The following is a 15794-nucleotide window of genomic DNA, read 5'->3' on the forward strand; positions in this document are numbered from 1 at the left end:
AGATGCTAGTTTATAACAGCTTGTAGGCTCATTGCATTATTGCCTTAACTTATACCTATGCCTCATCTAGCAAATATCTATACCTATAGGCTACAATAGGGATAAGAAGTTCCTTCAGGCTCAGTGCCTATTCAGTCCCTGCCAGGATGACTGCACTTACTGCCAAATATGGTGGGTTTCTGTGATGTAGCCATCTAGCCACAGGGAACTGGACTCCCATAACCAACTCACTTCATTTACAGTCCGATGATAGCTTTCCACCACCACTGGCACAGGTCAGATTTGAATCACTAATCTAGAGTTGAAAGTCTCTGTATTTCCTTATGAATACCCTGAGCTTTTCAATTCCCCTACTGTAGACAATACTGCAGTATCAGCACAACTTTAGTGTGATTCTCAGTCCAATTTTAATTTTGGATATTTGTTAAGGAACAGCTGTTTTTCATGACAGGTATATATTACTCATCCACCAACAACTGTATTAAAAAAAAGTAAACAATCTAAAGCATACAATTGACTGAGCTGGGTTTAATGTTAGCAAATGTGTTCCCTAAACCTAGGGCAAAAGTTTCTACTGGTGTAAATAGGTGAAACTCCACTGAAGTTAATAGAGCTGTGCCCATAATTCTTTACATTGGGAAGGTCTTGTATTACTGTTGAATAATCTTAAGAATCTGCTAAGCATTTTGACATTGCAAATACATCTGAGCTTTAAAAACTGATTAATTTGCTACAGCATTTCCCTGTTATGAAAAAGTTCACAATTCATGATAAGCTCCACGAAGGAGGAGCAATGAAAAAGAGATTACTTAGCAATAACTGTAGTTCTCCAGATTTATTCCCTCTGCAGATCCACAATCTAGGAGCCATGCAATATGCCTCATGAGTCCCAGAATCAATTCAAAGCAGTGAACTGATATGCATCTTAATGTATACATTCAAGACTGTTTCAAATAGAGGTTGATAGAGGCCCATGCTTCACATTTCTTCAATACCTCTTTCAGCTGCCCAGAGTCATTACTAACTCAAAAGAAATGGGGAAGAAAGAAGAACAAGTGTAGATCTGCAGAGACAATAAATTCAGAGAACAGGCAAGAATCCTTTCTTCCTCCTTCATAATTACTCACTAGTTTGGTATTTTTAGCTAATCTTCTAATCTAACCTAGAAGGAGGAAGAGGAATATTTAATTATAGATTAAAATAAACTCTCAGACATAGAGAGAACATTGCCATGTAAAGATTTGGATGACCTCCATGCAGCTGCTTTATAAATCACTGCTATGGATATGTTACCAAGGCAAGCTACAGAAGCTGCTATTGCTCTGTCTGAATGAGCTTTATGGCTTTCTTGAATCTGGATTCCTGCCCGTGTAAAAAGCATGCCAGAATGCATATATCCACTCAGGTAATCTTTATAACAAGATTGAACTCCCCCTGGATTTCTCAGATGCTATCAATAGACAGGAAGATTTGCCAGACAAAGAGTCTCAGTGCTGTCCAAATAATAATGAATAGTACACTTCACATCCAATATACAAGTCTAGCAGCACCAAGGAATACTGTGGACTAGGAAAAAACATTAGAAGATTAAGATGAAAAACCAAAACCACATTCTGTAAAAACCTGGGTGGGACTTAAAATGACTGTCTTTCTCAAAGACATTAAAGGATGGCTATATGCCATGAGAATTTTAATCTCACCAATTTGGTCAAAGTACCAACAGGAACCATGATGTGGAAAACAACATTAGAAAGTCCATTAGGTGACAGAAACAAAATTAAATATCTCAATTCTTTTGTTTAAATACTACTTTTCATTATACAGGTTCCAATTCATACAAGGTCTGACCTTGGGAGGTGCTGACTATTTTAAACGCCCATTGAAGCCAATAGGAATTGAAAGCACTGAGTGACTTGCAGGAACATGCCCATAATGCATAGCTCTATTGCTAACGATGCCAGGCAAAAATGTTGAAGCTGTTAATTAAAAATAGAGATTTAAACAAAAGTGGCTTTGTATTGATTCTCAGCACCCTTGTTTTTCTCACTCTTGACAGTAATCAGAGAGGGGAGGTCTGATGTCCTATAAACTCCTGTCCGCATCCTCCCCTGGCAAGATCTCAGTTCAGAGATACAGCCTTCGAAGCTGAGGTTCCCTTCTGAATCATCACAGGATCGTGTGCCACTGTCTTCCAGTTTAACTCCATCCACATCAATTATTCTGTTTACAGAAGTGGGAAGATTATCCCTACCACCAGGAGGATTAAGGCTTCTGTTGGTCTTTGTTTTGTGAGAGCTTTGCTCACAGAAGTTTCCTGCAGCCCCTGGTGAATCTTTTTTCTTTCTGTGGTTCATACCTAACAAAGAATAATAATAATAAAATTATGTATCTTCTGATTTATTGTAAACAGTTACAGTCTTTAAATTACATTGGGCAAACTCTCCTCTCAGGTCCTCATGGCAAGTAGTTAACCAGGGTATTCTGCTATTCCACTGGGAGATTTATGTATGTACCATTAAGGACGGGGGGGAAATGCCAGTTTGGTACCTCCTCAGGTGAATTTTGCCATAATTTAGTCTGTATCTTTCTTAGTTTAGACATTGTAATTAGCATTATCCAGTGTATACAAAAATGATTGTCCAGGATGAATCTCTACTGACTCCCCCAAAATTTTCACACCAGCAGGGGCAAACCCAAAGAGGAAGGATGCAACATTTCCAGCATCAGCCAGAGGAGGAAAAAATAATGGAACAAAATGGGAGGACAACATTTCCTCATTTATCACCTTATTGAGATATTATTTTTATTCAGCTAGAGATATATCTGTTCCCAGAAGTTGCAATTCACCCTATTAAGCTGAAAGCTGCCAATTATGGACTGTTAGATTTCAGTGTAAGACCCAATGTAGCATATAGTAGGATGAGAAATAACCTAGCTTGTTATGGGGGGGGGGGGGAACACACCTTAATTGTTTGAATAATGCTTGACAATTCTTGCCACTGGACTCATTGTTTTTGACAATTCTTGATTATGTCTGATTTCTTAAAATACAAGATTAAGGTGCTACTGAGAACAGTATCCACAATTGAAAGGAATTGTTACAGCTTGGGTCCATTCTCTGGCATTAATCATGCAATCTTATCAGGTCCCTTCCAGTCCTATGATTCTATGATTATACCCCTGGTGCTCCCATATCCCAAGTCTTCCCCATCCATGCTGTTAGGTCTCTCACATATTTTGTACAGTGCCCAAAATCAGTGCTTTGGGCTGAGCACTCAGGCTGAGATTTTCAAAGGTATGCATACACTTGGAAAGTGTGTCATGTTAGCAAATATGTTTTAACTATATCATAAACATGATTTTGCCCGAAGTGAGAACTTTAACTACCCAGATATCTGTTGGAAAAATAATATGGAAAACACAAAATCTTCAATATGTTCTTGGAATGTGTTGGGAACAATATTTCATTTCAGAAGGTGGAGGAAGGTGAAAGGCAACTTGGGTGAAAGTGGCTATGAAATGATAGATTTAATTATTCTAAGGAAAGAAAGGAGTGACAGAATCAGCGTAAGGGGAATGGACTTCAAAAAAGCAAACTTTAACAAACCTGGAGAACTGGAATGCAAGGTCCCATAGGAAAAACATCTAAGGGAAAAAGTTGTTCAGGAGAGCTGGCAGTTTCTCAGAGAGACAATATTAAAGCAAAACAATTAACTATCCTGATGTGAAGGAAAGACAGGAAAGAAACATAAGAAAGACACCAATATGGCTGCATCAAGAGCTCTTTAATGACCTGAAAATCAAAAATGAATCCTACAAAATGTGGAAACATGGACAAATTGCTAAGGATGGGTACAAAAGAATAGCACAAGCATGCAGAGACACCATCAGAAAGAATAAGAAACACAATGAGTTACACCTAGCAAGGGATAGAAAAAGGCAAAAAGAAGAGGGTCTACAAATACACTAGGAGCAAGAGAAAGACAAAGAAAAATGCACGTCTACTATTTAGCAGTGAAGCAGACCTATGAATGACATCAAGTAGATTGAGGAGTTTAATACCGATTTTGTTTCAGTCTTCACTAGAAAGGTTAATTGTGTCTATGTGCATAACACAATTAATATTAACATCAAGAGGGAAGAAATACATGCCAGAACAGGGAAGGAACGGGTTAAAGACTATTTAGATAAGTTAAATGTATTCAAATCAGCAGGGCCTGACAAAATTCAGGGAAGGGTACTTAAGGAGCTAGCTGAAGCAATCTCCAAGCCATTAGCAATTATCTTTCAGAACTCACAAAGGATGGGTGAGGTCTCAGAGGGCTGGAGAAGTGTAAACACAGTACATATCTTTAAATAGGGGAACAAAAAGGAATCATAGATCAGTCTGAATAACTTTGATACCTGTAAAGATACGGGAACAAATTATTTAACAATCAATTTGTAACCCCATAGAGGATGATAAGTAATAGCCAACATGGATTTGTCAAGTGCAAATCATGCCAAACCAATCTAATTTCCTTCTTTGACAGGGATAATGGCCTAGTGAATGGTGGGGGAAGCAATACCTGTGGTATATCTTGATTTTAGTAAAACTTTTGACACAGTAGGAAAGTAGGAAAATGTGGTTTAGAAGGAATAACTATAAGGTAGATGCACAACTGGCTGAAAACCACACTCAAAGATTAGTTGCTTTCAAACTGGGAGGATGTATCTAGTGGGGTCCTGCAGGTGTCTGTGCTGGGTCCAGTGCTAGTCAATATTTTCATTAATAACTTGGATAGTGGAGTGGAGAGTAGCCTTGTAACATTTTCAGATGACACCAAGCTGGGAGGGATTGTAAACACTTTGGAGGATAGGATTAGAATTCAAAATGACCTCGATAAACTGGAGAATTGGTCCGAAATCAACAAGATGAAATTCAATAAAGATAAGTGCGAAGTACTACACTTAGGAAAAAAAATTAAATGCACAACTACAAAATGGGAAATTACTGGCTAGGTCAGAGGTCCCCAAACTGTGGGGCGTGCATCCTTTGGGGGGCATGGAGGAATATTCGGGGGGGGGACGCGGCTGGGGCTCAGGCCAGCCCCCACAGGGTGCAGGCAGAGAGCACCACCCAGCTCCGCTCCTGGCCCTGGTCCCAGCTGCCGGTCCTACGCCCGGAGCCCTGGCCCCACCCCACGCCCAGCCTCGGTCCCCTTACTCCTGTACATGTTCTTCCCCTTTCTGGAGCTGCAGCCCCACTCTGGGCCCCAGGGTGGTGGGGGCAGAAGAATGACAGAGTAAGGCGGACGCAACCCTGAAGAGTTTGGGGACCACTGGGCTAGGTAGTAGTACTACTGAAACAAATCTGGGGTTTATAGTGGGTCACAATTTGAATACGAGTCAACAATGTGATGCAGTTACAAAAAAGTCTAATATTCTACGGTGCATGAACAGGAGCGTTAGATGTAAGCATGGGAGGTAATTGTTCTGCTTTATTTATCACTGGTTAGGCTTCAGCTGGAGTACAATCTCCAGTTTTGGGTGCCACTCTTCAAGAAAGATGTGGACAAACTGGAAAGAATCCAGAGGAGAGCAATCAAAATGATAAATGGCTTAGAAAACTGACCTATAAGGAAAGGTTAAAAAAATAAGTATGTTTATTAGTCTTGAGAAAAGAAGACTGAGGGAGGACCTGATAACAGTCTTCAAATATATTAAGGGCTGTAATAAAGAGGGCTGGTCTGTAACTGTTCTCAAAGTCCACTGAATGTAGGGCAAGAAGTAATTGGCTTAATCTGCAGCAAGGAAGATTTAGGTTTATAGATTCATAGATTCTAGGACTGGAAGGGACCTCAAGAGGTCATCGAGTCCAGTCCCCTGCCCTCATGGCAGGACCAAATACTGTCTAGACCATCCCTGATAGACATTTATCTAACCTACTCTTAAATATCTCCAGAGATGGAGTTTCCACAACTTCCCTAGACAGTTTATTCCAGTGTTTAACCACCCTGACAGTTAGGAACTTTTTCCTAATGTCCAACCTAAACCTCCCTTGCTGCAGTTTAAGCCCATTGCTTCTTGTTCTATCCTTAGAGGCTAAGGTGAACAAGTTTTCTCTCTCCTCCTTATGACACCCTTTTAGATACCTGAAAACTGCTATCATGTCCCCTCTCAGTCTTCTCTTTTCCAAACTAAACAAACCCAATTCTTTCAGCCTTCCTTCATAGGTCATGTTCTCAAGATCTTTAATCATTCTTGTTAGATATTAGGAAAACCTTTCTAACTATCAGGACAGTTAAGCACTGGAATAGCTTACCGAGAGAAGTTGTAGAATCCCTGTCATTGGAGATTTTTAAGAACAGGTTAGACAAACACCTGTCAGGGGTGCTCTATGCATACTTGGTCCTGCCTCTTTGCAGGGGGATAAACTACATGATCTCTCAAGGTTTATTGCAGCCCTATGTTAGTATGATTCTAGAAGAGCAATTGTGTTTAAGAATAAGATAGCTGGGTGAGGAAAGGCAGGGCCACAACACATCATGTTCCCTGTGGGACAGTAAAGAAGCTGTGGGGGAGTAAAGGCTCTGGGGGTGCTGGTGTCTGGGCTCTGTAGGGGGGGCCTGGTGTCTGGGGGCTCGTGTCTGGGGAGTTCCCCATGGCTGGGCTCTGGCGGGAGGGGTGTGTGGGTGTCTGGACTGGGGGTGCCCCATGGCCGGGATCTGGGGGAAAAGGGGTGTAAGTGTCTGGGCCAGGGGGTGCCCTGCATCTGCGCTCTGGAGGGATGGGAGTTCAGGTGTCTGGGTTCTGGGGGCCTGACACAGCTCCCTCCAGCTGGAACTGGGTTGTTGTAGGGATTTCTTTAATTCTCTACTCCTGAGGGGATTTTTTTTGCTGTTGTCTGTATTGTTGACATACTTGTTGACAGGTATTTTGAAATAAATTATCAAAATAATTTAAACTGGAATGATTATATTATGTTATTTTAACAAATAAAATATGCAGAATTTTGGAGAATTTTAAAATATTGTGTGCAGAATTTTTAATTTTGGGGCACAGAATTCCCCCAGGAGTAAATATTTGACCAAGTGCACACATACACAAGGTAACTGAACATAATTTGGACATTTTAGAAAAGGATCTACCCGCCAAACACATGGTATAATGCTCAGGGTATAATACTTTGAGGAAGCATAACCCTAATTAAAATATTTTAGGGATTGTTGGCATAGTCACGACCTCCTGCAATGCTATATGATAAAACAGAGCAAAATTTAAAGTACCTTGCTGACTCTCAAACCAGCCAGGACTGGGAACTAGTGCATTCCATCTCTGAGGTTAGGGAGGGAGGATCCTCAGCTAGTGTAAATAGGAGAAGTGCCATTTACTTCAATCTGCTGTGCTGATTTACACCAGCCGATGATCTGCTCCAAAACGTTTTACATTGTTTAACTACAAGTTTTGTGAGCAGAAGGAGCACATAAATTGTGTGGCACAATTCCTATAACTACCGTAATTACTTAGTGGCTTTGACTGGCACCAGAATCCAATTCTTTTTGGTCAGAAAAACGGTAGCTTCAAGGTGTGGCTTTTAATACTGGTGATTTTGTAGATGGTCTCCTAGTCTCTGAGTCCGTACTGAACCAATATGCTGCTGGAGGGACCATATTTCAGATGTGACTTAAATCAGAGGATCTTCCACTGTGATCATTAAATATACCATGGCACTCTTCTTAGTGGGGTTTACCTTGATGCCCTAGCTATTTGCATTCTGTATGCCTCAAATTACTTCTATAGTTTCATCTGGAAACAGTCCTACGCTGTTGGGGAATAGGATTGTAAGCTGTTAGACATCCCAGAGATGGCTGCCTTTCAGTGGGGATGAAATGATCCCCATACTGGTCTATAGTGTGCACATTATTTTATTAAGTGCTTTGGACCTTTGAGATGAAAAGTACTTTTTAAATTTAAGATTATTTTTATAGGGCTTCCATTTAATTGTGTAAAGCTATCATATTTAATTATGGCAAAAGCTCTCAATGGTGCCTGTGACACAAAGGTAAAGTACATGATCACTTGTCCTCAGAATAAAAATGAAAATCTTTACATTCTGGTGTAATTCCACAGGGAGATTATTAGTTATCTGTTGTTAAAAAGTCTGTCTCTGCCTTCATACAGGGAATTGCAACAACGGGTTAAAAAGGGCTTTGTTTTCTTTCATAGAGACCAACAACTGTAAGTGAATATACTGACAAATTGGGAAAAATGGAGGCCTCAGTCCACAAAAAAGGTTAAAAAATAAGTGCTCCAACAGGCTTTGCAATCCTGCTGTGGAGAGCCCAGCTCTAGAAGTGAAAAGGATAGTTCAGTCTCAGTAGCTGAGATTGCCAAATGAAGGGGCCATTATGTTGGTGGTTCTACTTAGAACTGAACTGAGAACACCAATTCACTTCAGAGACCAATGAAACATTGGTGACTCTTACAGAGTAAGAAAAAGAAATGGTTGAGTACAAGGATTAGCCCGTGAACCCAAAGACAGAAAAGAATCTCTTTTCAGAGAATTCAGTGTTGTTACTATTATTCCAAGTCGTCGTTGTTCTTACTCAAAGAATCAAAATACACTTTGTATGTGACAAAAGGAAACAAGGAATTTGAGAAGTAAAGATTTCTAAGATTTAAATACTTTGTTTTTCAAATTATAACATGGTTTACTTTAATTGCAATAGACATACTACCCACACTGTATAAGTACTACAGACCAATCTGCTCTCTTATCTGTCTGTATATGTGTGCCTGCAGCTGCCATTGATTTCAATGGGAGCTGCCAGAATCTAAATGCAACATCTGGCCCTATTTAAAGGGCCTGTATTTAGGATATTAAATTTTCTCCTCATAATTTCTCTACTGTCAAGTTTGTCTCATTGTAATTTTGTTAATATGTATGTTACAAGATCTGAACCGATACCACTATGTTAAATAGATGAACCAATATTAGGACATTTAAAATATATTAAGGTTAATGTAATATTTACATTTTAATTGCATTCGATCTGTTAAATTAGGCCTTTACGTTTCTACAAAGACAGAATATTTTTAAAATAATGAAGAAAATCAAAGCTTAAAACCAGTCTTGTATAAGTAGGTATAGAATTTATTACTCCTGAAAGAACAAAGATACAAAATACATGTGAAAACTACATAAAGATCTCTACAAAGTGAAAGTAGAAAGTAAGAAAAGTGAAAGTACAGCAGTTACACAGAAATGTATGGCATGCATTAAAATACTGAAAATTCATAATGTTTTTAAGTGCAAATGTTCTTATATCAGCTCCCATTGAAAAGGATGCAAATTGAATTCCATCTTGTACACTCATCAAAAGGACACTGACACAGATATATAAATATGTACATAAACATGTCCTAAATACACTTTGTGTGTTCTCTTATGGACGCATCTGGATTACAAGTCTGTTTAAAATCTAATTTAAAGAATTAAAGTGGTAGCATTTATAGAACATTTTGCAAATACTATTAAGATAGAGTTTGTTTTGTTAAGAGCAGCAGGATGCAATAGTTCATATTGCCATTTGTAAGCATGTAACAATCAAATAAATATTTACAATTCATTGGCAGTACAGATAAGAAATAGGATTAAATACTCTCTGTAAAAAGATAAATAATTCAAATGTATATTTTCACATCACAAAGAAATGTGAAACAAATCATGGCACTGAAACATCAAAAATAACTTTAGCACAGACACCTTTTCTCATATTTTTCATTAAAGAGTACAGTACAATGACTGTAAAATGTAAATGCCACAACACTCATAATCTACCACTTCTTGTTTCTGGTAATAGCAATTATTATGAGTTCATGTTTATGAGGAATAATAATGATCCATGATATTGCTGAAACTTACATTCTAATGTCCTCCATTTTCTTAAAAATGGTCTGCTAGAAAAAGCTGTTTCAAATATGAAAGCTTTGGGAATTATGTTTTAGATGCAATCTACTACTTTGGGTACCAAAGGAGAAAAAGAAATGGTGTATGGGTTATATTTTTAGATAAAAATATAATTTATTAGATAAAGATTAAAAATATTCAAGATTTATCCTGTTTCTTTTTACTGTAAACAGTGCTGCAGTTTTTGATATATATTTAGAGTTCTTCCTACAGCACCAGAACTTCCAAATGTTTAAAAAAAAAAAAAAAATTGGTGTGTGTGGGGGGAAATCATTAAACTTGTGATACTAAAAACCCTAATGATTTAGTCTCATTGTTACTAATGGTTCAGAAAATGTGGACTGAGTCACTGGTAAGCAGGTCAGATATTGATATTTAACTATTGTGTGATGTATGAGAGTAAACAGTAAATTACTGAATTATAGCATCAGAGGGGTAGCTGTGTTAGTCTGTATCCACAAAAACAACAAGGTGTCTGGTGGCACCTTAAAGACTAACAGACTTATTTGGGCATAAGCTTTCGTGGGTAAAAAACCACTGAAGATGGATAAAAAAACACCATCATGCATCTGAAGAAGTGTTTTTTACCCATGAAAGCTTTTGCCCAAATAAATCTGTTAGTCTCTAAGGTACCACCAGACTCCTTGTTGTTTTAATTATAACAAATATTGTGTTTGTTTTTTAATGTGTGCATTAAAGTCTCACACTAAATGGTCATTTGAAGGCTTGCATTTTGTTTAGCACAAACGTACTCAGTCCAAACAAAAATATGTTTTGGAGGCAACCAGAAATGTAACTTAACAGTGAATAAAGCAATAAAACTTATTTAAAATTAAAATGTAAGGTGCAGCGATAGTTTTGTTTGTTTGTTTTAGTGATAAACAATATAAAGGGAAGATAATTTTACATAAAAGGAAAGGCTATTAAAAACTAGAAATACCTGAATTGGATCTTTGATATCCAGAATTTTCCTGATTACCTGCCAGTGGAGTTGGCGGTGGATAGTTGGCTTCTGTGAGTTTACTGATGTCTGATAGTGGTGTTGGTGGTGGCGGCAGTAAGGTGCTGTTAGGGCTACTAATATCTCCTTCAGCCACAAGAGTCAAGTCTGCTACATTTTCATCATCTATAGTCTGTATGCCTTCAGCCTGTAATTCTCCTGATTGCCTTTTCCATATTGTCATATTGTTTTCCTGTACATGTGGAATTGGAGACAATGGAGCACTAAAAGGAACATTGTAAGTCTTCTGACTGTTGAGCGTTGTCAAAGCAGACTTATGTTTATTTTCTGAATGACCTGTTTTCTTAATTGAATTTTCATTACAGTTTTGCGTAATCTCCAGTTTCCCACTTGGCTGTGTACATTTATCCTTGCCATCATTTTTTGCAATTCTCTTGCTAAGGCCTTTAGAGCTCACTGGTGTAGATGAGGGTGGTTCTGGATCACTGGGAGGTAAACGAAGAAAAGCGGGTAGAACAAGGTCTTCTTTCCTTAGCAGCCCACGTTGGTCATCTGCTCTGTTACTTTGAGCTTTGGATATGAGTTCAAAAAACTCTATTTAGAAGAAAACCAAAAATTGACAAACTTTTGTCAGAAAATGAAATCCATTAAAATGTCAACCATTAGCATATTTATTCTCAATGAAGACCTTCAGTTATTTTCAATGCTGCCTTGAAATGAGATCTTATGTTAATTAGGAACATTTTCAATTGCAGCAATGTTCACTAGCAGCATTATAATTAAGATAATCAAGATTGCTATTGTAAGCAGTTTTGCAATTTAGAACAGCTGCATTTCACTCTGGGCTAAAATTCTGCATACCAAGTCTGCGTCCTAAACATATTTTCTATTTTATGCATTAAAATGAACCTTTACGTGTTTTTAATTCCTATTACATAACAAAGCTCTGGTCCTACTGAAATTTAACAGATTGTAGGATTAGGATGCACATTTGTATACTCTAGATGCTTCTTTGCACACCTCAATTTAAAAATAGTCAGCTCTCTGAAAGCTTATTGGTCCATAATGTAAACAATCCTTTTACAAGCCTTTTTTTTTGTTTAATAATAATATGTCAATCTGGAACTTTTAGCCAAAACTTTGAATCTCTTTGATGGAGATAGATTTAAGACAAAATCTTATTTTTATCATAATGTTGTTTTGTGATTTAGGACAATTCGTTATTTTGTTCTGGAAAGCCTCAAAACTTAGCAACCAGAAATTTTAGACCTTGAGCCAAGAAGGATACTGCTCCCAAAAAAGAAATAACCCAATGATAACTTAACTCTTTGGTACCAATCATCCAAATTTCAAAATTGCTAACATGGGACCTACTCATGTCCCCTTACTCAGGAAGAAGGGCAGGATTACACCCTGGATTAAGCTCCAGGAGCTACTGCTACCTTTACATTTCTGGAGATTAAAGTTCAAATTCATTTTAGGTCCCAAGTGAAATCAGTTTTGTGGTTTCAACCCAGTTTACACTAATTGTCTAAATCAAAAAAATCAAAAAATTTCATTGCAAAACCAAAACATTTAGTTTTAGCAACAATGTTTTTTTGACATAATATAAAGTCATATGTTACACTCCTAGAACTTACTTTACTTACAATTTTCTAACATTACTTTTGGGTGATTTGGCAGAATCAGTAGGAGTGTTGTGTGAAAATAATTTTCAATAGATTTGCAAAATGTTAGAAAATATATGGAGTTTGAATCTGGGGCATTTTGTAGCCCCAAAATATAACTTTTGCCAAAGTTTTGCAAAATGGAGTATGCACATCAAAACATAAAACATTTTTGAAATGTGTGTGTTTTAGGCAAAAGCTGATTCTTCCTGAAATTTCAAATTGCATAAAGATTTTTCATTAAAAAATACTCTACAACATTCAATAGGTCTTTCCCAAACTTGGATCAATTTCACAAAATCAAAACAAAATATGAAAGCCTCAAATTCTGAGGTCTTCAAATTATGTTAATATTTCACTTGGCCTCAATCAGAAAGTGAATTTATAAGACTGGGTAAAACAAGCTACTCAAGTAGCAAACAGAAATAAATCATTCAAAACTACATTAACATGTTTTGCAGCAACATTCAGAAACTAACAAACAGCCATTCACAACAAGGGTTTCAGCTACGGTACTTCCTTGTGTCCAAACCTACAGACAATTATTCACTTATATAAAGTCATTCACGTGCAGCTCTTTGCAGGATCAGGCCCTTTGTTTGAACATCAGGTTAGGGTGACCAGATGTCCCATTTTTAAAGGGACAGTCCCGTTTTTGGGGACTTTTTCTTATATAGGCGCCTATTACCTCCCACCCCCTGTCCCGTTTTTTCACAGTTACTATCTGGTCACCCTACATCAGGTGGTAATAATGATGCATTTTAAATTTTTGCCCTAGCTAGCATATGTGTTCTGATTTTCACATTTTATTTTGGAGCTAGTGGGATAGGCAACTGTTTCAAATAATCCTTGAGGTTGAGGATGGGGGAGTAATATCTAAAGATATCAACCCTTAAAATGATCTTATTCCTTCACCTCTCTGTGACCTTTATTATCTCTCATTTTTTCATACCAGAAAACATACATGGAAAGGCAAATTCTGCTGTCATCAGTGAAATCCTCATGAAGTTATTGTCTCTCAAAGATGTAATTTAGGGAAGATTTTGGCTCAGAAAATGCAAAATGACCAGTTATGGCACAGCCTTGTCTCTTGTACCATTTCTAGTCACCTTTTCAGAACATTTACTGAATGAAAAGTAATCTCTTTCTGTTCTTGCCCACCACCCCACACAACCACCACCACCCTTTTTCAAGCAGTGGTAATCTGGCTATCATAGACTATGGGTAAAATTGTTAAAAATGCCTAAGTGATTTAGGAGCCTAAGTCTCCCTTTCAAAAGTGACTTAGGTCCTTAGGAGCCCATGAGACTTTTGAAAAGGGCATCTAAGGCCAAATTATAAAAGTTGTTTAGGCACCTAAAGATGCAGGCAGACATCTAGTGTGCTTTTCAAAAGTTTTTAGGCATCTAACACCCATTGATTTCTCTGGGAGTTAGTAATCTCAGCCCTTTTGAAAATCCCGGTAGGCACCTATCTCATCTTAAGATGCCTAAATACCTTTAAGTACCTGCAGGCATGTTTAAAATTTTTATCCTAGACTTCAATAAATTAGCAATTCAAAGTTAACAGCAACAAGCATATAAGGAACTTGCCTATTATTTTCTTCATACAGTGATAAATGCACAGTCCTTATGATTTCCACAGTCATAAATTGGAATGATCATTTTCCCTTGAACACTAATGTTATTACATATACTTAAAAAGTTGACATACCCTCTGCTTCGTCCAAATTAATTTTCTGATATTTTTTTCCCCCAATCTTTGCAAGAGATTCTTCTCTCTTTGATAGCCGAGCATCCCTAGCATTTTTTCCATTTTCGCCTTTTATTTTAATAGAATTAGACTTTCCTAGAGTTCTTCCCTCTCCCTGCATTAGAAGGAAAGTTAAAGTACTTCTTACAATTAGGATATACCACAATATGTGTGTAATAGATTCTAAGTGAATAAAAAGGATATTTTATAAACAGATCTCTCTGATTAAAAAATACAACAAATGTTATAGCTTAATCATGACAAAAAAATTTAACACTACACACCAAAAAAGAAAAAAATTCCATTTACAATGAGCACATTGCTTGCACAGCAAAATTTACATTAAAGTAGTAGGCTCAAGTACTTGCCTTGGCTTTCAAAGGAAGTTAATGGATTTTGATAAAGATGATCCACTCAGCTGATATAGAAAGCCAAAAATATAAAACCATAAAACACTCACTGCTACTCAATTCATGGTCACACACTGGTGAAAAAGCAGGATTAAATCCCCACAGATGAAGTCTGACAGAAAGAATAGGATGATTTATAGCTGCAGCCAATTCAATTAGATAAGCTGGACAATGTTTTTAGCATAGATACCTGAAGCTTCTACTTTATGATGAGAGAAGAAAATAGAAGGTAATCTGAGTGGCAGAAATCATTTAAAAAAAAAACTTACTGTAGATGCTTGATTTCTTGAAGTGGAGGTTACAACTGTACTTTGTTTTACTGGGGCGCCTTTTTGTCTGTCTGTGAACACTAAACATAAAAATGTCTTCTATAATTATAAACATATCACTTCAGCATAATATTAACATTTAAAACATGACGACACATAAAATACCCTGCCTATGAGGCCCCCTGGAAGAAGCTCTAGCAAAACCAAGGAAGATCAAACTTGACATCCCCAATATTTTTAAGTTAAATCAAGCAGAAAACAACCTAGGCTTTCCTGGATTTTCTGATGCTTTCAAAGCATGTGTGTTATGAGTTTTTACATCTTTACGAAAAGACGCAGCAGGAGTCAAAAAGCTAAAAGGAAGACATCCTTTCTCCACAATATTCATAAGTCATTGAGTACAATAGCTGGTAATAAAATAAATGAAAAGCAATGAGTGAGCAAAAATCTCTCTCCCTCTCCGTTGCTAAGCTTTCAATTTTCTTGACTTTTGTGATGGCATAATTTCACTAGATCTGCAGCCACAGGGTTCAGTTTAGATGAAAACGGAGTCTTTTTTTAAAAACACCAGATGCAGAAAAATCCATTAAGAAACCCCAAAAACTTTCAGATCTGCTTTGTGCATCAACTGCCCTTTGGGCATCTCCATTTTCTCTCCATACACTCTTAAAGTAAGCTCAGGGCTGCTTTAATTTATATCTGCCTGCAACAGACACAAAGGGCAAAAAACAGCTCAGGATCTGCTTGGTGTAGGTTCATCCTGACAAAGCATCTTTCCCCCGG

The 15794-nt window shown here is 37.4% G+C and overlaps 1 protein-coding gene across 1 annotated transcript in view; it reads right to left on the reverse strand.

Annotated features, from left to right (window-relative positions):
* Nucleotides 1–1997: 1997 nt before the first annotated feature.
* Nucleotides 1998–15794, reverse strand: part of RGS12 (regulator of G protein signaling 12) — a 174815-nt gene continuing 161018 nt past the window's right edge. Inside the window, exons 15-18 of the mRNA XM_026648073.1 lie at nt 15012–15091; nt 14294–14447; nt 10893–11507; nt 1998–2356 (exon numbers count right to left, since the gene is read on the reverse strand). Of these exons, the coding sequence (XP_026503858.1) occupies nt 1998–2356; nt 10893–11507; nt 14294–14447; nt 15012–15091 (1208 nt within the window). The remainder of the gene's footprint in view (nt 2357–10892; nt 11508–14293; nt 14448–15011; nt 15092–15794) is intronic.

This window comes from Terrapene carolina, unplaced genomic scaffold (assembly GCF_002925995.2).
Source record: "Terrapene carolina triunguis isolate 2854851 unplaced genomic scaffold, T_m_triunguis-2.0 Scaffold66, whole genome shotgun sequence".
Classification (NCBI taxonomy): domain Eukaryota; kingdom Metazoa; phylum Chordata; order Testudines; family Emydidae; genus Terrapene; species Terrapene triunguis.